The 23,508-nt window shown below is 47.7% G+C and overlaps 3 protein-coding genes across 3 annotated transcripts in view; 1 reads left to right on the forward strand and 2 right to left on the reverse strand.

Moving 5' to 3' along the window:
- LOC144125662 (atrial natriuretic peptide-converting enzyme-like) overlaps positions 1 to 23,508 on the forward strand; it is a 996,499-nt gene that overhangs the window by 862,304 nt on the left and 110,687 nt on the right. The window lies entirely within an intron of this gene.
- LOC144132050 (solute carrier organic anion transporter family member 4A1-like) overlaps positions 1 to 23,508 on the reverse strand; it is a 34,537-nt gene that overhangs the window by 7,774 nt on the left and 3,255 nt on the right. The window lies entirely within an intron of this gene.
- Positions 15,667 to 16,647, reverse strand: LOC144115143 (solute carrier organic anion transporter family member 4A1-like). The gene is made up of 4 exons (XM_077649319.1): positions 16,639 to 16,647; positions 16,312 to 16,544; positions 16,194 to 16,258; positions 15,667 to 16,138 (listed from the first exon to the last, which is right to left on the reverse strand). The coding sequence occupies exons 1-4, from the start codon at positions 16,645 to 16,647 to the stop codon at positions 16,080 to 16,082; spliced, it is 366 nt and encodes a 121-aa protein (XP_077505445.1). The 3' UTR covers positions 15,667 to 16,079.

Consider the following 23,508-nt stretch of genomic DNA (forward strand, 5'->3'; position numbering starts at 1 on the left):
CACTGAGAGTGTTCAACGTATCAACCATACCTGCTCTATAAACATGCGGTCAACGCTATGCACTGCAGCATGCAGCTGGAACAGCGGAATTTTTAAAGGTTGTTACAACCTGGTGTAGGATTGTTAATGTGAAGTCGCCCAGCAAAGGACGCCGGCTTCGTGATGACCTGCGTACTCCCATTGCAGAAAAGCTTTGTCCACAAGTTGAATTCCTTCAAAACATCATGCAGTGGCTTTACCTGTGGGAGAGTTTGAAGTTTGACAATGAAATTCTCACTCGGCAGACCCACAGTGTCTTGCGTCTCACTACAGAAGCCTTTTTCAAGATAACAAAATATTGCCTTGAAGACCGTGGATTTGACTACGTACTTCTGGGGAAGTTCCAGACAGACTGCTAGGAGGAAATATTTGGCAAGTATAGGCAGCTTTCCAGGTCGCAGCACCATTTGTCCATCAGACAAATGCTTGAATCCGAACGCAAGCTTCGCCTACAAAGAGCCCTGGCGCTTCCAGACTGATTCAGGGGCACCTACTGTCAGCATTGATGAGGCGATTCTACAGAGGTTGAACATTGAGGTAAATAACAAGGACTTAAAAAGCTTGCATGTACTGCTTTCCGAGCAAGTTTTGAAGAGGATGAAGACATCATAATTGAGAATGCTGAAATTACAGCAAACATGAATCCTGGAGGGCCCAGGTTCCAACAAACTCCCGTAGTTAATGCTGTGATGACTACTGAAATTGTCCTGGACAAGGTGCGAAGTGAAAAGTATGCAGTGCATTTCCATTCTCTAGAGATCCAAAGTAATGCCCTTTTCACACTGTCTACCAAATTGATAGAAGACGGGAACAGTTTCGACGAATGTGAAAGCGGTCATATTCCTCACTTGGGCATGCATCATATTATTAGCGCTGCAACAAAGATTCTGCTGAAAAACTATTGTAAAAATAGGAACGACAGTCTTGTGCAAGCAAAAGTGGCTCAAAAACGGAAGCTTAACACTTTGAAATCTTCACTGTTCTGACTTCTTGTGCTGCACGCCTTTGAAAGTTTTCTGAATGCTTGCACTCTGTAAGAAACATATCCGTGAAAGACATGAGAGCGCAAAATGGCAACACAGACGAGTAAGAGAACAGGACGAGCGCTGCACTTTTAACAGGATTTATTCAAGGAAGAGCGTTTATATAGCCTCTGCCTATATCCATGCTCTTAATCGAAGTTGACAAACATTGTCAACTGCGATTGCCTTTCACGAATACGCACCAACAAGCCCAGCTGCAAGTACTTCTTAATAAACATGTCATTTTTATGTAACAGAGCTTGATCCAATATTATCAACTCGAAAGGCATCTGCTCAGTCCCTCAGTTCAGATGCCTTGCATCGAGCTGTGAGCTTTTCTGAGACCCATACCTTATGGCAGTGTTTCTTTTAGTGTGTTTGTGGAGGGAGGGTGAGCGGTTGTTTGGAAGAAAAAGTTTACAAATAGTAGTCAGATTCCTGGAAAACAGTCGCCGCTAGGTGATATACCAGACGGTTTAATTTTTGCCCGAAAATAATTCCCAAGTCCGCGTCATGCAACGAGCTATTAACAAAAATAAAGATATATGCGCACGCACAGCGGAATATCAATGCCCGCAGAAAAAAAAATGTCCGGACTTTCAGGCAATATTAGGCAATAGTAAAAGATACTGATTAGCCAAAATATATTCATAATCCGGAAACAACTAACTTTAAGTTCTTAAAACTATTCACCGCGGTCTGTGTACCGGTAATGACATCATACACATATGCCAGCATTAAATCATGGGGCCAAAATCTTCAAAGGACGATTTCACGTAGCGCTGCAGTTGCACAAGAACGAACGAGCGCGCAGCACCGTCCCTTCATGAAGAACACGAACTCCGGCGCCCGTCGTAGTGTGATGACGTCACGGAGGAGCAGGGAGGCCTTTTCTAGTCTAGAGGGCGTTGCCCGGATGAAAAAAAAGCTCATCATGTTCCTGACTGGCTCCAAGGGTTGAGCTTTTCTGGCGCTAGAGGGATTTTAAATATCCAGAAGCCAGCATTGATGAACAATTATATTATCTCCGTAAGTTCTTTTCATGTAAAGCCTCTTTTAGTATTTTGTCATGCTAGGTGAAAGTCTAGCAATACAGAAAAAATAAAGACTCCAAAGTTGGTAACGTGACGGGCTAGGAGTCAAAAGCTTCCACTAGTTCGAATCCTTAAGATAGTTTGTTGCTTCTTTTTGTTTACTTTTTGATTTGATTTTATTTTTATTTCATTACCTGATAGTTATGCCGCTTTGTTTCTTGTAATTTTTAGCCCACATTTCTAGGAGGATATTTGAGGGAAGGAACCGACAGTTCAAAGAAAGGACACTAAGATTGTATGCATAGGCAGTGGCCAATTTTCTTTTACAGGACACTGGGAAAAAGTTCAAGGAAAGGGCATTAAGATTGAATTGATGGTCAGGGGTCAATTGTTTTCTCACAGGAAGTTCAAAGGCTGCCGTCTTGTTCTGCCTTTGGGGGGTTCACTTTTAATTTAAAGGAGATCTGCGTTTTCATAAAAGGCGTTGAGGCTGTCTGTTGGCTGCCGCGAAAGTGAACAAAAACTCAAACTCACAAGAATTATTTCCTTCGGCACAGTTATGCAGAATACGAGTTATCTGGTGAGCTGCTCTACAAGCGTTGCGCTGAACGCAGCACACTAAAATGAACCACAATCTTGCTGTGTCTGATCTCGGAAGCGATCTGCCGGGAATTGCGTGAAAAATACGAGTAGGCTCCAAGCCCATCGATAGAGATACGGGTGCTTTAGAGCACTGCGGGAAGGTGGCCAATCGTAGAAGCATTGGAGCCTGTCAATGGGTTTCTCGCGTGCTGGTGAGGGAGTTGCATCATCTAGGTAAGTCCAGACTCCAACAACTGCAGAAATATGTCTTATGCTTTGTATTGGTTCTTACTAGGCCATTGAAACTCCTATGAGGCCTAGACAGCGAAGTCCGAGCTCCCGGTAAAGCCCACCAGGGGTAGCCGTTCTGACGACGACACAGCGGCTATGCGATAAGGACACAACATAGAACAGGGCGCTTTGTCCGATGCCAGAAGCCAATTGGGCTTTCCCAAAAGTACCTGTTTTGGCTCGGTTATAGTGGCTAGAGGGGTCAGGTATAGCTTAGTCTGGCGGCTGACGGAGGGCAAGATGGTGACAACAAAGGAATGAGGTATTCACCTACACCCGTTTTGAGATAAAAGGGGCCTCTGGAGCGAAGCCGAGCTGGCACCCAGGCACCCAATAGATTGTGGAAAGGGACGAAAGCGTCCGCTTCCTTCATTTCCAGAGCCTATGGAGAGAAAACATACAGACTTCCCCCGACACTATATAGTCTGCAGTTAAGCTCCGCCCAACATAATTTCGCCGTTACTTAAACAAGAAGCTAATCAGGAGACGAAATTATGCGCTCAAGAATTTTGATGCCACTGGCTTGTTTGATAGAGTCAAACTCAAAAAGCTGGTTTTGTTCACCTTTTGTGATTGGTCAGCGGAGTAACACAAGACGCCGCGGCCTGTTGCCAACTGCTGCTTTTCTATATTGCGTTATATCCTACTCCACATGTTCTTGACGCTCAAGCCTGTAACTTTCGTTGTCTCCTTGTGCCGGGTTCGCATGGAATCAACACTCATTTATGTCAAGTGCATTACGAGGATAAAGCAGTTTCGTGGCAAACTTGTGAAACGCTCAACTTTTATCACCGGTGGTTTAATATGGTTACGTGGTGGATATTAAAAGGTTGATGCGTAGTTTGGTGTGGTACAAGATGAAGTGCAGTCACGCGATGTCAAGAAAATCTCTGGAATAGATATCCACGCCCAAATTACATTGCCTGGCTGAAAGCTATGGGGCCTTAAAGCCAGCAATTTTACGAGCGCTTCTGGGAGACTGCGTATCAGTCCGGCAGATTCATGGGTGGCACTAAATAAGGCGCACTCTACTGCGGTAAAAAATACTTCCAGCGAGTTTGCCTCCAGGAAAAAGGAAAATGCCAGAGCTTCCAAGCGCAGATTCACTGCTCCTAGTAGGGAAAAGTTACCTCCGACCGCAAAACCCCGTTTCAAAAAGAAGCACCGCGTTTAGCATGCGTTGTCTCTTTTGTGGCTGGTGAAAAAAAAGGTGCCCGATGTTAAATGCCGCCCTCGTAGGATGAGATTTTCTCCTCAACGCACCAGCGTCCGGGACAGGCACTACACTTGGAGGTCTGTAAAGAATTAGGATGCAGTAACGGGTGAATTGTGTGGTCTAAACACGCGACTTGATTTCCGTGCGAAAGCACGACTGAGCACGGTCAAACCCAACAAACAATCTTGTGGCTTGCATCACCTTGAGGACAATCTTGGCCAACATGCAGACATGGAATTAATATTGCCGCCAGTGGCATTCGAACGCAAGACGTTGCGAGCAAATCAGCTTCGCTGGTCAGTGCCTGATAGCACTGCACTATAGCAGCAGCCTATCACGCCTCGTGCTAAACTGCAACTCAATCTCGCGCTGTCCATAACACGAAGTCTCCGTCAACTTCCATTTGTGCGCAGAAGCTTTCAAACGTGCTATTATATTTAACTACTTTGAAACCTTGCCCTTTTTTTTGCTTCGAATGTATAGCACGTCATGCAAGCCTTGACTCATTCGCATCCCACTGCACGTTAGCCCAGCGTTTTCTATATGTATCATGCTTTTAGAGAAATATGCTTACGGAGTTGTGCAAGCGGACAGTTAAGTTGGCGGGCTGCATCCGCAATACTTCATTTCGCCCTGTCGAATATATCGATTTCAAGACCGTTGCATTAGCCACGGGCAGAGCGTATGTCGCAGGGCAGGACGTGCGGCATTTGTGACAAACCTTCTTTCCGAATTCTTAGCGTTTGTTTGTATTGATTTTTTTTTACAGATGCGACAAAAGGTGTTGAAAGTTTGAGTTGACGCCGATCAAATTGCACGCCGTAGCAGACTTTACCATGGCTTACGTTTCGACGTTGCAGTGTTATCGTTGGTCACAGCGCACAAGTGACAACAGGGGCCATTTGCTGTTTAAGATGGAATGAATGCAATTAATAGGCTAATTTCGCATTCCAAATCAACACATAGGATAAACCGTCGGGGCAGATCAATTCAGGCCGCCCACAGGGTTCTTTACATGCCCGAAATCTCAATACGCGAGCGGCTTTGCATTTCACCTCCGTCAGTATGGACCCAGATAACCACATACAGCCTTTAGACATCACAAATACGGCATTTGCTGGACATTCTGTATGTCGAGTAGATATCCAGATTTATCCACATAACACTGAGGGGACATATAGTGGATTATCAGAAATGCATCCGTACCTGTAAAATAGGATGTTGTACAGATGTCACGGCAGAACGTTTGTACATCTAGTAGATGTGCACAGAGGGAAAGTTTGACGTCTAAAGAACTTCCTATGCATTACTATCGAAGTCTCTGCAAAAAATCTGCTTAAAACTTTGCTCGAAGTCTGTCTGCAGTAATGAGAACAATGAGCCCAAATTACGTTAGGTAATTGAGGCCGTGCATTCCGAGGACCTTCAGACGGACGTTACCACCGAACTGTTTGTCGCGGGGGTCTACGATGGTGGCAAACGATTCGTCGTGTTGTGACGCACACGTTTATGAAATTTATTAGCTTATATAATGAGGAAATATACCGGATGTAGTGAAGGGGGCTGTAAGTCGCAAGAGGAGTGCAAAATCCATGAGGTAGATGGCGCTGCTTGTGTCTTAGAATGGCAATACACCAAATCAGGGGACACAGGGTGATATGGGATGGGCGTCGTTCGAAAGCAAAGAAGCTAGCAGTAAGATAGCATATGAGGAGCGAAGGAGAAAAATTTGGGAAAAGCAGTGGGCTAAGAATGTTTTCAGATACCTGTATATAAGGAATGTTGACTCGAAATGGAGAAAGCGAACTAGCCAATTGACAAGCAAATATCTGTACAGCAGTAAGGGGGCAAATCAGCAATTATCGTTTAAGAAAAAGGTTAAAGAAACAGGGAGAGCTCAGTGGAAAACAGCGATGCTGAAGAAATCAGCGCTGGGAAAACAAAGGATGTTAAAGCTGGAAATTGCAAAAGAAAATATCTATGATAATTGTAGGGGAAGCTCTTTGTTGTTTGAGGCCAGGACGAGCGTTTTGCGGACTAAGACATATAGAGTCAGGTGCCACGAGATAGACACGTTGTGCGTTGTGTGCGGAGAGGAGGAGGAAGCGGCTGAACACTTGATACTTCTTTTTAAAGGGCTTCACCCAACAGTGGAAAGCAGCGGGGCTGATTTATCCAAGGCATTGGGGTTTTAAGTTTTGATTTTAAGAGGGTGGCTAATACCAAGACAAGAGTAAAATTTCATAAGCCAGGGCTAGGGGGCTTGAGCCACCACCCGAATTAAAGGGTTCTGCCGTATCCATCCATCCATCCATCCATCCATCCATCCGTCCGTCCGTCCGTCCGTCCGTCCGTCCGTCCGTCCGTCCGTCCATCCATCCATCCATCCATCCATCCATCCATCCATCCATCCATCCATCCATCCATCCATCCATCCATCCATCCACCCACCCACCCATCCATCCATCCATCCATCCATCCATCCATCCATCCATCCATCCATCCATCCATCCATCCATCCATCCATCCATCCATCCATCCATCCATCCATCCATCCGTCCATCCATCCATCCATCCATCCATCCATCCATCCATCCATGCGCCCGTCTGTCTGTCCAAGTAGGGTGCCTCGATGGGCGGGCATCAGGCATCTTCTTAGAAGGGATGTTTCCGGATAACAAACATCCACGGATGTTTCCAATTTGTCTTCTCCACGTTGCTGAGCACACCGATGTAAACAATTGAAGCTCCCGCATTTAACGCACTTAAGTCGAACACTGAGGCTGTGTCGGCGAAATGAAAAATTTGTTTTCAAGGAAGGTAATCACACAATAACTGACTCACATATCTCGGTAAACACATAAACCGAGCCTTAAGGGAAGGCATAAAAAAGCGAGTGAAAGATCAAAGGAAGAAAGAGCTACCGTAGCGGATGTAGTAGTAGTAAGTGGTTTTATTGAAATAATAATAAAAAGTAAGGAAAAGTTTTTTGCTAGGGCCGGCATCTGCCATCGATACTGAAGCACTTGAGCTGGGGCAGCGGAAATGAAGGATAGCAGGCAGGATGGAGAAATGAAGGATGTGAGGTGACAGGAAGAGAGGATAGTGGGAGAGGTAATATACACAAACTATTTACACAATAAGAAATGCGTCCAGGTTGTGCGCGTGATTAGTTCATGATGGAGCAATACAAACACACGCGCACAGCAATAAGTTGACTACAACTGGAGTGGGGCGTCCAGTTGTTAATCGTCCAAGGTAGAACTCGCAGAGCGTTTGTTCACTGCGTGTAACTACCTGGCGGAGAGCAGACGGGACATAAAGCCCTTCTGTTCGAGGAACGCACAGATGCTCACCAAGGTTCGCTCACGGGTGCGCGAACTGCCCTGCGGCCACAATAGCGTCTTGAGGCAGTCTGGTAGTATGCCCAGCACCCTATAGGCCGCAAGCATATCGCGACGAGCATCGGCGTACGCGGCACAGTGAAGGAGCAGGTAGTCTAGTGTGTCCACTGCACCGCATCCGACACACGCATTAATCGTCGCGATTCCGTGACGCTCCCGTCGTTCCCCGGGCCACACGCAGCCAATGCGCACGTGGAGGATGATTGCACGTTGCGACCGCGTAAGTGCGCGACAGCCGTTGATGCTGTCGATGCGCTCACCTCCTGCATTGCGTGGGTCGGGGTGCTGCCGGCGATGCCGCAGTGACCGGGCACCCAGTGTGCACGCACGGCGCATCCTCTCTGAGCAGTGCGCTCGAAGCGCGAACGAATGTTCCGCACTAGTGGGGTACCGTGGCCGGTGGATTGCAGCCGGCTGAGGACGGCAATAGCAGTTTTGAAGCGAAAAGCTTCACTACGCTAGTCAACACCACGCATCGCGCGAGCCGGCGTATGTCAGAGCACGAGTGACGTCACGCACGGCGCAGGTGGCCGCCGCCGACACCGTCGCCTGAAGTTTCGCCGCTGCCACGTTTCTCTCTCTCTCTCTCGCTCCCTAGTTACTACTGCGCATGCGCCACTAGTAGCACCGAGCCACAGGTGCTCCGCCGCTGCGCAGCGCCGTGCCTTTCCTCAAAATCCCCCGCACGCCGCCCCCACAAGCGGGCCGCTGCGCCACGCTCGCCTACGGTGTCAATAATAATAATTGGTTTTTGGGGAAAGGAAATGGCGCAGTATCTGTCTCATATATCGTTGGACACCTGAACCGCGCCGTAATGGAAGGGATAAAGGAGGGAGTGAAAGAAGAAGAAAGGAAGAATAGGTGCCGTAGTGGAGGGCTCCGGAATAATTTCGACCACCTGGGGATCTTTAACGTGCACTGACATCGAACAGCACACGGTGTCAAGGGTGAGTGAGCTGATGGGATGCGGCGGTTGTTGATGCAAGGAAGGCGCTGCTCCGTAGTACGTTTTGCGAGGTGGGTTGCACGTGGGCGATAGGTGAAGAACATATAATTTTGCGACTTTGCAGCTCTTCAATGCTGCGGCACTAAAAATGGCTTACTTTTGAACAAGAATGGAGGTCACTAAGTGCGGTCGATGTGTCAAGCTATAAGCAGCCGAGTGGAGTAATTTCACGAGCTATCATGGACGTCCCTTTGCGCAGGAGCCCAGTTGGAGCAAGTGAACCTGGAAGCGTCCGAGTGCGGCCCGGCTGTCTTGTGTGGTCGGCAAGCTTCCTGTGTGGTGAGTCCAGAGTCGATCATGGCCACGTTGACGAAATGGAATTCTGCGGCACGTGAATTTGCCGTAGAAGATGCGCTCAAATGTCATGCTTAATAACGAGACCCACATAAGTGTTCTTCAGGGTTAGCCTTTTTTTATAACGTGGCAAAGAAACGTATGTACACGATATTCGCGTAGCAAATGTTCTGACAGGGCAAGCACTGCGTTAAGTTTTATTAGAATGCGCGAAACTAAAACCCAAAACAGTACAGTACGCAGGCATACGTAAGCAGAAAACAAAAACGGGGCGTACGCTAGTCACGTGTTGTCGAGAAAGGTAACTACTTAGAAAGTAGTGCCCGCTACTATATATATATATATATATATATATATATATATATATATATATATATATATATATATATTCATATATATATATATATATATATATATATATATATATATATATATATATATATATATATATATATATATATATATATATATATATATATTTATATATACGAATGTATGAAGGAAGCCAACAATCCCCGAAACCAAGGTGCAGGGGGACTGTTTCTATTTTTGGTTTAAATTGTAGTGCCAATCAATGGGAGAATAATAGCTCGCTTAATCTGTCGCCTTAAGAAAATTACTTATCAAGCAGCAGAAAAAACAACCATGCCACCGGTAGGATCCGATCCAACGACCTCCGAATATCGCGTCGGGTGTTCTACCAACTAAGCTCAGGCGGCGGCTGCCCAATCTGCTGCTTTAGAGAATATTTATGTTTTGCGTGCAAGCGAACGTTTAGAGTGTTCACCAGCGCCACCCTCGTCCATAGCGGTGAACGTAGCACGTCCTGTAATACCGCAAGGGTGACGTAGAATGTCATCTAACAGCGATTGCGGAAACTGTGCGAGAACCCTCTTATGCTACCTATGGCATCAAGACTGCCAGAACCGAGACCCCCGTTAAGCTATTAGCAGACAAGGCAAATTAAATGAAGGGCTCGTTTGACAAACATATTAAGGAAACCAACAGTACCGAAACCAAGGTGCACAGGGGATTTGTTTCTATTTTTTCTTTATTTCTAGTGCCAATCAATTAGTTTAAAGAAAATTACTTATAAAGCAGCAGAAAAAACAACCATGCCGCAGGTGGGATCCGAACCCACGACCTCCGAATATCGCGTCCGGTCAGCGCTGGTGGAGTAACCCATACGGCTGCCTGACAGCAGCAACGCCGGGAAGCGTATGCGATGTCAGCAGAAAAGGTTACTGCTCTGCTAAGCTATGTCCCGCAGCCTGAAGCGGCGAATTAGCGCTCTCGTTGACTTAGCTCGCTGGCATCCCACTTCGTCAGCTGTGCTCTACCGAAAGCTGCACTGTGCACCATATACTACTGTGGGGCTTCCGGGGGCAGAAGCGGTGCATACCACGCGGCTCGGTTCTTTAGACGCCTTTTCGCCAAGCGAATCAGATGACATCTGTCGTGACTAAAGAATGGACAGCAGACATTGGCGCGGCAGTGGAGTCTCTCCGAAGCACCTTTGTTCCCGACGAAAAATGCGCAACATGTTCGCCGTCATCAAAAGAAGCCTGGCTCGCTATCAGCGCTCGTGGCAGAGTGTGGCGGAAGAAGAAACCACGTTTACAGGGACACTGAAATGAAATTCGATTATGACAGCAGAGTGAAGTTTCACGTAACTTGCACCAAGGATTTACAAAAAGTGGCGCACCGGAGCAGGGCGAAACCAACGACATTGTTTCCCGTCGTGTGGCGCTCCTCAGATTATATATAAAATTCTGAATAATTGGGTAGTTAGCTAATTAGCTAATATCAATGATGCAAAATCTGTAATATTTATTTTATGGTCACACGTGTTTCATTAAGTCGTGGATAGGGTTACTGAAGACCCGATCCAGTATTTTAGTTACGTGTTCGCTCTTTCTAGCATTTCGAGAAAGCCCTTGAAATATTAAAAGAAAAAAATAAACGTGGTCGCACATTTGCGCTACCGTATTTTAGTGCTGCCGAGCGCGTACTGAGTAAACAAGGATCGCGCGCTCACCATCTCGAAGTGGGTGGCCGCTCTCGGCGTTGTCTTGAAAGTGCATCCACCCATTCTCCCCGAATGTGGAAAGCGCGCGCCGTGATCTGCGATAAGTGATAAGCAGGCCATCGACAGGCATCGTAGAGACGGAAGAAAAAAAGGAAGGGAAATCAGTGAAGCCGCGTATTTCAAGGTAGACTCCGTTGTTTTTATTATTTTCGTTTTGCAGTCCGTCCAATCATGCAGCGGCAGCTCACTTGGGCACGGCCGTTTCCTTCTTCCAGAACACTGTTGGGAGCACCGGAATACGGTAGCGCACGAGAGCAGTCACGTGGCTTTTTTTCCTCATATTTTGCGAAATTTCTTTAATGGCCGGCAAAAAGGACCGCGTAGGAGGCACGTTGCTACAAAAAAACTGGACCGGCTCTTAGTGAATTGCCCCGCCGCGGTGGCTCAGTGGTTAGGGCGCTCGACTACTGATCCGGAGTTCCCGGGTTCGAACCCGACCGCGGCGGCTGCGTTTTTATGGAGGAAAAACGCTAAGGCGCCCGTGTGCTGTGCGATGTCAGTGCACGTTAAAGATCCCCAGGTGGTCGAAATTATTCCGGAGCCCTCCACTACGGCACCTCTTCTTCCTTTCGTCTTTCACTCCCTCCTTTATCCCTTCCCTTACGGCGCGGTTCAGGTGTCCAACGATATATGAGACAGATACTGCGCCATTTCCTTTCCCCCCAAAACCAATTATTATTATTATTATTAGTGAACCCCTTCTACAACTTAAAGGAAGGCACGTGACCCTGAAGTGAATAATAAAAGATTTGCATAATTTTAGCTAATTTAATAAATAAGCGGAATTAAAAAAATACTCGTGGTTTACCTACTGTTGAACCTGGTTAGAGAGCGAAAGCTCTGGTGTATTAGGCAACTAGACGCGGCTTGGCGTCTGCAATGTTGAATGCGCGTCGGACAACCACCAACACCGGAGCTCGGCGAAGCGACTGCGTCCTTATTTCCGCCCATGTCGCCGCCGACCGTGGCTAGAGAAGCCTCGGCACGCGAATTTTCAACGCGCCAAATGACGTCATGCTAAGTCAAGCGATTTTCATTGCGTTATACCGTATATGACGTCGTATGTTACACCATCGTGATTGTTACATTTCGCAAAGCTTTTTTATTAAAGGTCAAGCCGAAGGTCACGTCACGTGTTAGTGTTATACACAAGTATGCTAAGCTGGGTGAGTTGGAGCATTTGCATTTTTCGAAACGTAGCGCGAAAAAACTAGGACGCAGAAGGAGGCACAGCGCTCGTGTCGTGTCGATGCCTTCTTCTGTGCCCTGGTTTTTTTCGCACTACATTTCGAAAAAAATTGCTAGTGTAGGCTATACTTCGTTTTTCCAATTCTATATTACATCCGGACATTACGCTTACTACTAATTATGGTCATTACTATACTATGACGTCATCATGTTTAACCACACTAACTAGTACACGCCTATATACTATCTAAGTCTAGCGATCGAGCGGAGCTACGCCGCGGCAAAGCGACTACCTGCTTACAAGTATAGACGTAGATCAGTTTGCTATAGGGGCGCCGATGCAATCACCGGCAGCACGCAGCGTAACTTCGGTTCGGACTAGCGTAGTATAGCTTTGTCTCTAATACTCTGAGGAGCGCCACACGGCGTGAAACAATCTGTCGTTGCTTGCAAACAGCTCCGGCGAGCCACTTTAATCCTAGATTCAAGTTACGTGAAACACCCTGCATAAAACACTAGTAGAGCATCCAGCCGTATTCCAGGCGCCTCATTTGTTTTTTGAAACCAAGGAGTAGAGACAATTTTTGTGACCACCTTCACGCCCAGGTGAATCGAATGAAAGTGACCATTATTACACTAAATAACCCCAGAACATGCCTATCAGAGTTCCTGCAGCAACGTCATCGGGGACGCCATAACGGAGTCGAGATCGTGGGAAATACAAGTGTGGCGCCCCTCGAGGCGCGTTTTTCGAGGGGAAATAATTGCTCCTCCGAACTCCACTCTCTGCGGGCCGGGGTCTCAAATTTACCTCGCTGTGTTTTTGTCTCCCACGAGCAGAATAGAGAAAGGAGGAAGACGGAAGTCTGCAGAGGAAATAAGTTAGTTAGAAGCTGGCCACCAGTGAGATAAATGTTGCTTTTTCAGTTTTTCTTCGCTGTTGCGTTCAATGTTTGTACGCCTGCCTCACGGAAAGCTTACCGAGGTACGCAGGTATGACTGAACGTAAACGAGTAGCTATTTCTGGCTACAGATCATCACGGGGTGAAGTTTTTCCGGAGCAATTAGGATCAACTGTTCAGTGCCAGCGGGTACTCAAAACCATGCTCTGCGGGCCGCATGTTTGAGACCCCTGAGAGAGGCGATGTGTCAGATGTTGTTTGTGCTCGTTTAAGCAACTCAACTCGCAGTAATAATCTAGGTGAGAAAGCGTTATGCCGAAAATGTCCTTGTCTCTCGTCTTTGCTATGAGACGGGGCCAGGATTTTTTTTTATTAATGCGGAAGCGTTACATTGCCGATTAGCAACGAAAACCGGCCGCGTCGGCATCTAGGAAAAGTAGTCCACAAAACCCCAAAAGGCATAATCATCAAAGAGAAAAAAAAGCTTCTCCCGAAAGCGCGTGGAATCGATCCAAGGACCTCCGCACTGCGAGGCGAGCACGCAACCAATAGCCAACAAAACCGCCTTTCTTTCTTTCCCGGTTTCGCAAGTTTACAATAGGTCACAAACAACATATGTTCTGCACTGCAATCTCAAATATCAGGAGCGGACATGCGTTTCACTCACATGAGAAAATCTGAACTGTTTCAGGGAACACAGCTGTCCCATCAAACTCAAAACTTCATCTCCAAAACATAGCTCCTTGTACACTTCAAGCAGCTTAAATATGTTTTCTCTAAAGTAGTATCGGACAGACAGCGCATCTGTTCATCGCAGAGTCGTACAGCCGTCCTGCTTCCGCAAATACTGTGCAGGCCAAGAAAGAATACATCGTATTTACAAAGATCCGGCCCAACGTTCACGAATCGTATCCCAAATGGCGGCACTGGTAAGTCTTTCTTTATCGTCTCTTCGCGGTTTTTGTTTGGCAGTCCTCATAGCAGCGGACTAAACGTGATAATCTATTTCTGCTGTTGAGAAAAAGGGGTCTTTCTCCTTGCCACACTTGTACCTGAGGCAGGTGGTGTCAAGATTTATGTTTCTTCGGGATCAACGCGAACCTTTCCTGCGGACCTTTATTCAAGTGAGGCTTTCTTCGGCTTTGCCAAACTTTGTTATTTCCACTGTCGACGGGATGCGATGAAGTGGAAGTCGATTTTCGAAAGAGCTCATCTTTGCTCTCCGGTTTCTGAATGCTCGCTTCAGTTTGGATTACCTTTCCAATGTCATGCATAACAAATTGATAAAAGATTTGCTTGACTGTGTCTTCGCCGAGCCAATATATCGATCTCTGTATAGTGCAGGCCAAGGAGGAAATGTTTTGAAAAGTGTAAGGAAAATGGTGGTGCCAGAGGGGGGGAAGACACTTTCTTCAAGTTGCACACTGGTACGTTGCCGGCTAAAACATGGATAGAGGAGAAAGATTGTTTGTAACATGGGGTGCTGACTGCTTGTTGTGTCACAAATCAGAGTCAATAAAACACGTCTTTATTGACTGTTGGGATGCGATCCTCTTTTGGGACGTGCTTCAGCGGACAATAGCCCACAAACCGCGTTGTGTTTCTCCGAAGAAATGTGAACTTAGGGTACGCGTTGCCTTACGATCGTATGCTAATGAGTAGGTGTGCCATCAGAATGGCAACAAAAGTGTCCTGCGTAATTTGATGCACCTGTTTCGTTTCTGGTCTTGTGGCCACAGAAACGTGGACCGTATGTCATCAAAAAGAACGCTTTCGTGACGCATGCGAGTGCATTCACTAGGTTTGTGAGAAGATTCGAAAATTTCGAGCGGAGAATCGAATATCCACCCATACTTTTCGGCCAACGAATCAAACAGTCCACGTTGACAATTATACGAGAAGAATCGAATATCGAGTTTTAAAATAATGGGCAACGAAGAGAATTTGACAAATAAAAAGTGTTCACTCCGACTCCGCAAAGTGGTGCGCACTTAGCGTGGCGGCGTTCACACATCGCCTCCATTAGTGGGTGCAGCCTTGATGCCGCTCTCGCTCCTCTCATGTCCTGAGTTTTCTCTTGGAAGTTTTGCTTCGCGTGTGACGGACGTGTAGCCCCTGGTGTAGATGGCGTTTTCTTACTGCTACAGCACAGCAGCATTAATCACAGCATGGTACGAGAGAGCCGCCGCTACCGCTTCACTCTTTAGCACGGCTATTCGTTGTACGCGGATTGAACACCTAAGCGCATATTTCTAAAAACACGGGATTCCTGTTCCATTCGGTAGCAAAGCCCAACTATTCGCATTCGATTCGGTTTTTAAAGAGTAGCTCTGGGCTAGCTGGCATCGGCTACACTGCTAGCCCGCGCCCGACAGATTTAGGGAACGAAGCGACTCTGAATGAAAACCGTGGCTTCGCAGAGCCCGATGAGAACTGACGCCGCTTCGGCAACGTTTTCTCCAGAGGCGATCGCATACACCGATCGGCATATGAAAATCACCTCACCCGTCAATGCATGACCATCCGCGCAAAAAAAAAAAAAAACCTCGCCACGTCACGCTCGCACCAAATGGAATGGATCACGCCAATATGCGCAGATGATAGATAGATGCAAGGTATTCTGATCGTTCCTCATTAGCAGGAACATGCAAAGGGTGTTAATTATCGCAGTAATGCATGCGTGTTCTCCACTTTTGGCCTTTTCTAAACACCGGCACGAGATGGACCACGGGTGCACGTGATCATGAACGAGCGGGCTCAGACGGAACGAGGTCGCCCCTTCAGCTTGGATCGCAGCGCCCCCGCATCTCGTTTTGTTGACAGCGTACAAGTTTGCGTATTTTTTTTCCGGCGTACAATAATGCGCAGCGCTCAGTGGCGGATGGTGACCCAGGCGCCGAAGAAGACCACCGACAGCGTCTTGAGAAAAATGAGGAAGCCAAAGAGGTTGTAGCCCATGCTGCTGTTCTCGTATACGATGCACGTGCCACGCTGGCCGCCGCACAGGCCCTGCTACGTAAGGCAGCTGCGGTGGATGATGGAGCACAACACGATGGGCGCCAGGATGGTGCCTGCGTGCCACCCGCCACTCTGCAGTCTCCGCAAAGGACCAATGGCAAGACTTACCGAAGAGCCGCACCGAGACCCACTGCAGACCCAACGCCACCGGCTTGGTCGGCTCTCCGACGGTCCTGCGCGACACGCGACGGTTGGTGCGCGCGGGGGCGCAAAGGGGCGTACGCACCGGATGGTGCCGCTCATGCCGGGGGCGCTGTTGAGGAAGGTCTCGAAGAGCGCCAAGAAGAGGCCCATCGAGAAGGGCGCCAGCGCCTTGCACGTCGTCTGGCGGCGCGTCAGCTCGGCCTGCACCGACAGGACGTCCTTCTCGCGCACGGTGGCGATGCAGCAACAGTCGGAATACACCTGCGGCCCAAGGCCCGGATGGAAGGCGAGCTCTCTCAAGGGCTTGACATCGCGCTAAAGAAGCCGCCGCCGCCCCGTACAGAGGCGCACAAATCAATGCGGTGAATGGCAGCCACACCCATTTTACCCGCAGGAATAAAACACGCACCAACGCCATGCACTGTGAAAGCTCGCTAATTTGAACTCGCTTAAATCGAACTTCTGGTTTATTCGTACTGATGCTTTGTAAAATCTTCACCACTAGCGTTCACCTCCACATAATTCGGGTTAATTTTCGGCCCACTTCGAGTTCAATTTACCGATAATCGGCTTTATTTTCCTAGATGCAGTGGTTAGGTGATAATTCTCTTATTACCAATAACTGGTAGTTTTCTTTTATCAGCGCGATGGCACTGAGGCGAGAGGTGACAAGACTGTGGTATGTGGCATCTGTAAAAAAAATTGCTGTTATCTGCTAAAGTGGTGATACTGTACGACTGCTGGCAAATCTGCAACATGCAGAACTGGTAAGAAGTAGGTGGGCATATATTCAGTCTGACTATCCGACGAGCATTGTGGTGCTAGTCCTATTTGCGATATTACATTTAATGTCCACGTTCCGCCTCCGCTGCTTTGGTTCGAGGTGGTGCTAGTGAGTGCTTGAAGGTTAAGCTACACCCAAGGCAAACACAGCCAATTCTTTTTACCCTTTTGGCGCACCAACTACGGAAATTGGATGCTACAGTTTAGAATGCCACATTTGCTGAACTATACCCGCTATCTTCAAATGTAGATATTGGAAAGAACAGTTTGCGAGAAATTCGTGCAGCCTTGACGAGAGAGGAAACATCGGTGTATTATTGTTTAAATTTATTTTCAGTCCATATACAACAGTTCTTTATGTATATGTTATACGGGGTGTTTCACCTAAGACTTTACACAATTTTAAAAAACAGGCTTTTTGAGTTACAAGAGCGCTTTTTTCAGCATAGCGTAGTTAGCGGTGCAGTACATTAGAATACAGCTAAGACGTGCCAATTGGCAAGTTGGTTTACTAACAATAAATAGCTAACTTTTTAACTAGTACTGTTAGGCTCCTTCATTATTAATGGTAGATAGAGGTTGGTCAGATGGTTCTTGATGATCACAAAGTCAACAAGAGAAGGAAAGCCTCAGGGTGCTTGCCAACGTTTCGACAAGAGGACTTGCGGACAAGTGGAGTTGCCCAGACGAAGACAAGTTCCCTTCTCGAAACGTCGGCAAACACCCTGAGGTTTCCCTCTCTTGTTAACTTTGTGATCCTTTATTATTTAGAGGCGTGCAGCACACCGTAAGTAGTATGTTGATCAGTGTTTAGAATTTTGAAAGTGCGGTTACCCTCGTCGCTGTGGCCCAACAAATTTGGCCAATTTCAACGAGTTACGTGCACTGGAGAGGTTGCTTTGCCTGCAAGCTTCTCGAAAGCGCATTCATTTTTGCGCGACGTGGCCAAAATTTGTTGGGCCACAGCGCCGAGGGTAGCCGCAAACTTTGGAAACTCTAAAGACTGATATGGATATTACTTACGGCGGGCTACAGGCCTCTCAATAATCAAGGAGCCCAACAGTTAGTAGTTAAAATGTTAACTATTCAGTATTCGTTAACCTGCCTGCTATTTAACCCGTCTTAGCTGTATCCTGATGTACTACACCGCTGACAGTGCTATGCTGAAAAAAACGCTATTCTAGCTGAAAAAGCCTGTTTTTAAAAATTGTTTAAAGCCCTATAGGTGAATCACCCGGTACATGTTTTAAAAATGCAATACAAGCAATGTGTAACCTTTTGATACCTGGGATTGAATCACTATACTGTATATATTTATTTCCTGCTGTACGCCTTTTAAATTGCGGGCTCGGGGTGCGTCATGTGATCTCAGATTCACTGTTTACCTGGACTATAATCCACATCTATGATGGGAAGAAGCTACTTGAAGGTAGACTACTAGGACAACCGCCGCAGTAGCTCACTTGGTACAGCACCGTGCGCGAAATGCAGATGACGTGGGTTCGGATCCCACCGGCAACAAGTGATTGTTTCTAATGAACTGGTTTATTGTTTGGGGGGGGGGGGGAGGGGGTTAAACGTCTTAAAGCGACTGAGACTGTGAGGGACGCCGTAGTGAAGGGCTCCAGAAATTTCTACCCCCTGGAGTTCTTTAACGCGCACCGACATCGCAAAGTAGACGGCCCCTCTAGAATTTTACATCCATCGAAATTCGACTGGGACGGCCTGGATCCAACACGCATCTTTCGGGCCAGCAGCCGAGCGCCACAAGCACTGACACCACGGCGACCCTTTTTAATCAACAGTCCTAGAGGTACAATATTATTACACTACTAATTTCCCGGTGATAAACACTCAAATAAAAATAAACTTTCCCTTATGCTTTCCATGGTTTCATCGACTGTTGGCTTCCTTCATATGCATGTCCTAAAGAGCCCTTCATTTCTCTTCCTTCCTGCGCTCAATAGCTTAACGAGGGCCTCGGTTCTGGCAGACTTGATGTCATGGGTAGCACAAGAGGGTTCTCGCACAGGTGGTGCCCTCAGTGCTCGATCATTTTCCAGATAGCACTTGCGCTATGACAGGACACTCCACATTCGCCGCTAAGGTTGGCGGTGGTGATAGTGGACACTGCCAAGGTTACAGGCTACACGCAACAAAAATGGGACAGGAGCCGCAGCTCAGTTCAGAGAGCCAGGGTACGGGAAACTTCCTATATATACCATTGTTCAGCGAAAACAGGTGGCAGCGCCAATTCTTCCCCATAGAAGTTGGAGGAAGGCCAACGGAGCGTCGTATCGTTGTTATGGCAACGGTATTCAGATGAAAAAAATGAGCCGACGCTGAGGCAGCGATCGAATATTTGGCGTTAGCGCACCTAACATAGGTCACCGGTTCGAATCCCTGCCGCCAGCTAGAGTCGAACTTAAATAGGAAGCTTATGCTGCAAGTAACGAGAAATCGTATGACTCCCCACCCCCGAACACTGCGAGAAATGGTTGAGCCGCAATGTTCATATGAATATTCGTAAAGACGTGGAATAGAGGGTACATAGGTCGCCGGTTCGAATCCCTGTCGCGAGATAGGCTGCAAGTTAACTAGTACGTTTATCTTGCACGAAAGGCTGAATAGTATATGGCACCATCCGGAACATTCTGCGGCAAACGGTTGGCCCACAAATTTTACACGAATGTCGGGGCTAAGTGGCCCGACATTGATACCTGTCCGACAGGGATATATATACACGATCGACATATTTAAGCTTCTAGTTGTGGTGCTCGGCATCAGGCTGGCCCCTGTTGTTATTTTATTAAATTATATAACTACTTCGGTTACCATGGCAACTACTGGGTTACTGTTTGTGTTATAACGCATAACGCTGGGAGCCGAAACGCGAGTAGAGCTTAAAGGGACACTGAGGAGAAATACCAAGAATACCAGCTCCTGATCACAAAAACGCCGCTCTTACTGAAAACAAAGCTCTTGTAAGGTAGAAAATAGCTAGAACCAAAATACAGGTATCGCCACCGCAGGCCAATCTCGTGAAGTACAGGCGTGGTGACGCCATAGGACAAGAGACGCCACCTTGTAGGAATTTTCCATCCTACTTGGGTTTGCGAATCTCTGAGGCCGACAAAGGTAGGTTGCGCAGATCAATATTGAAGTAAGTTTTGTTTTAAAACCAATAGTGCAATTTAACAAACAAGGAAGGCAGGCAAAAGAAAGCCTGAATGTTGGAAGCAAAGAAAACGGATGCTTGGCGGCGCCACAGGGGGCCAGGAGAGTTTCGATTTTTTATGCCGCTTCGCGTCTATGAGCTTTGCGTGCCCCGTGGTTTTGTTTTTGACGCGCTTCGATTTACAAGTGCCGAACAGCAGAGGAACTCCAATTGCCGCTTCAAGTGGTAGTTAACCTGTGAAGGAGCCTGTTAAGGCTTGTCAGATAATCGTCACGGTCGATGAAAAGCTGTGATGGCACGATGGTCAGTGATCGTACAAGGCAGCACTTGTGTATTCGCACGCTTGCCCGATGAAACATTCCCTGCTGTGCCAGTCAACTTCAAACTACTTAACGGTAATCGTTTATTAGGGACGGGAGACAAGGTACAATGCAGTTAAGAAAAATTGCTGATGGCCTAGCTCTGTTAGGCCAGGATATACCTAGCGAAAGCGCGCAGATTTCTGTATCAGAAGAATGCATTCACTAGATGCGCCTTTATTGACGGCTGTAACTTGAGCCGTCGTAGCGGAGCGGTAGCGTTTCCGCCTCAAACGCCCTGGTTCGATTCCGAACCTCGGCACCGGACTTCTTTTATTTAGTGAGTGGGCGGGGGTTTCAGTGGCTCCCATGGATGCCGCCGCTGAATACGTTGGTTAGCGGTAAAGCGCAGGCTCTGTTAAGGCAGCGTTTATGCTGCGGCGAGGCGCGCGCGCACCCTGCATGGCGAAGATACGTCGGTCAAAGCGAGACCCTCTATACTCCAACTGCACTTGACCGCCGACGCGTTCGGCAGCTTCGGCGCACTCTGACCGCATTGGCGGGGAGATTGGAGTATGTATCTATTTCGCGCCGGGTGCGCCAGCCGCCGCCGGCCCGGCCAGACTGATTTGGCTCCGCGGCGAGGTGCGCGTTATATTCAATAGCTGCGGCAGTTCGGCGGAGCTGTTCTTTTCGAGCTCGGCTATTTTAATCCATTCACAGTACATATCTGAAGGTACATGCAAGTTGGCGAGAGAGCCAGATCCAGTGGACCCGTTGGATCAAGCGGAAGCCGTTGAAGGGTCGTGCGCCGGCTTTGGTTTCAAGCCGCCGACTTTAAACGCGACCGCCCTCGAGCACCCATTTGTTTTTTGAGGCAAAAGAAAATTAAATAACTTGGCCCAAGCAACCGTGGGCGACCTAGACGCTGCCTGCTGCGCCGCGCAACCGCTCCGTTCAAGGAATCACAATCCGTTGGCCCCAAAGCCCTGGCCAGCGTCCGATGGGCGCAACGCACCCCTCGCGACTCCCCGCACTGGGGTTATGATATTTAGTTTGCAACGGCTGCTCTCTGAGGAAGGGGGAAACCACCCGCCGGCGCCTAACCTAACCGTGCTCCCTCAAAAGCATCGCACGCTCTGTGGGGCTGAGGTCGCTGAAATGCAGGCCAGAGTTTTTGCGAGAACTACGTCGTCTGGTTCGGGAACGGGATCCATCGTAATGCTGGCAAGACGCCGGTGCAAACGTAAACGAAGCGACGGTGGCGACCCCCGATAGATGCCGTACGTGCGGCGGCGGTAGCTTTCATTTCGGCAGCTGCTAGATCGCACCGCTAGCCGCCAGAAATTATGGAGTCTCCGTTTACGTCACGTTCACGTCACTCTGTTCTGTGTCGTCATAAGAGTTCTCCGTGTCGTCATAATAGTTCTTGAGTTTGAATCAGAGCGGCGGGAAAAAAGTTTTCAACTTCGAATCCAAATTTCTTTCAAATAAATGCATCTTTCTCTCCCGGACAAGCGTCAACAAAGCCATGAAATTGCAAGCAAAAAAAATTTTATAGGCTTCTCCTCAGTGTCCCTTTAACGGTCTTCAAACTTCATCCTTGAGCGCAATTCGGACCGCCGCCGGCAAAAACAAAGCAGCTTCATTTCCCAGTGCATAAGCGAATTCGACCATCGCTGGAACTTGTCAGGCTGCGTGCATGTGCAGTATAATAACAACAACAACAATAAATAATAATAACGATAATAATAATAATAATTGATGTTGTTGGGGGAAAGGAAATGGCGCAGTATCTGTCAGATATATCATTGGACACCTGAACCGCGCCCTAAGAGAAAGGATGAAGGAGGGAGTGAAAGAAGAAAGGAAGAAACGGGTGCCATAGTGGAGGGCTCCGGAATAATTTCGACCACGTGGGTATCTTTAACGTGTACTGACATCGATAAGCACACCGGCACCTTAGCGTTTTTCCTCGATAAAAAGGCAGCCGCCGCGGTCGGGTTCAAACCCTTAATTTTTAAACATCAGTTCTCCTCCTGTCACTAGTGGCTGAAACTACCCTGGTAATGGGACATTGGCATCGAGGCCGCGAGAGGTGCTCATTTCAGTCAATTCACGAGGGTGCTTACGGCATGGCTTTTGCCGTTGTGCAGCCAAGAGCTCCAGAGGTTCTTCGAATTTCACCTATTTTAACGATGAGTTCACTATAGGTTTTTTTCCCCTCCTCATCATTTCTGCTAATAATGCAGCCGTGCGGAGCTCTGTTTGTGCGCGAGTAAATTTTAAATATACCGACGCACAGTCAACCTCTGCGAAGAAAGTGAGTATCATACCGACAGAAGCGCCGTATTTCCATTCGGCGACCGTGGAAAGCAGCATTAGTTTTGCTTTCCCTTTCCTGCGCGAAGCATGCCTCATATTAGCTCGTCTGCGATATCTTCGCTGCTAACATCGCTCTAGGTCTCAGTGTTCTTCGCCGGAAGCGCCCTGCAGTCACTGTGTCTTGTTAGGGCAGGCGGCTGCAACAAAGCGCACTACCGTACGAAGTCCGTGCGGTGCAAATGTCACCCACGTTTTGGAAGTGCAGCTTTGTTAAGGTACCTGCCTCGACTTCTGCGAGCGCGACTGCTTGTCGTTCTTTTGCATGCGCAGCATTTGATAACCGTTAGCAAACTATGCTGTTTTTGCGAGTGTAATTATGAAAGCAATCTTCTCTTCTGTCGTAAGTAGGGCCCTCGTATCGTGTCAGTCGGTCTTAGTGCCAGCCCGAACAAAATGCTAGAACAACATGCTAATATGAGGTTTACCACTTTTGCTAAAAAGCAGTGTGCAAATTTTTCATCTTAAATTTCGTTTTCTTTCTTCGCCATGAGTCGATCGCTCTTTCTTCAAGAACAGAAGACATCACAAGTCGCCGAGGTAAGCGCTCTCAAGAATCCAAACAAGCGGCGCAAATGAGCTCGCTGAAAGAGCTCACTTGTTTTACAGCGTCAGTGCCCCGTTAATGAATACCAGG

The sequence above is a fragment of the Amblyomma americanum genome, chromosome 1 (assembly GCF_052857255.1).
Source record: "Amblyomma americanum isolate KBUSLIRL-KWMA chromosome 1, ASM5285725v1, whole genome shotgun sequence".
NCBI lineage: Eukaryota > Metazoa > Arthropoda > Arachnida > Ixodida > Ixodidae > Amblyomma > Amblyomma americanum.

What these genes read in the sequence shown, in the direction of transcription:
- LOC144115143 (XM_077649319.1), bottom strand. An exon ending in GGCATGAGCGGCACCATCCG is followed by an intron (nt 16,259 to 16,311) that starts GTGCGTACGCCC and finishes CGTGTCGCGCAG; the next exon opens with GACCGTCGGAGAGCCGACCA. An exon ending in GGTCTCGGTGCGGCTCTTCG is followed by an intron (nt 16,139 to 16,193) that starts GTAAGTCTTGCC and finishes GGTGGCACGCAG; the next exon opens with GCACCATCCTGGCGCCCATC.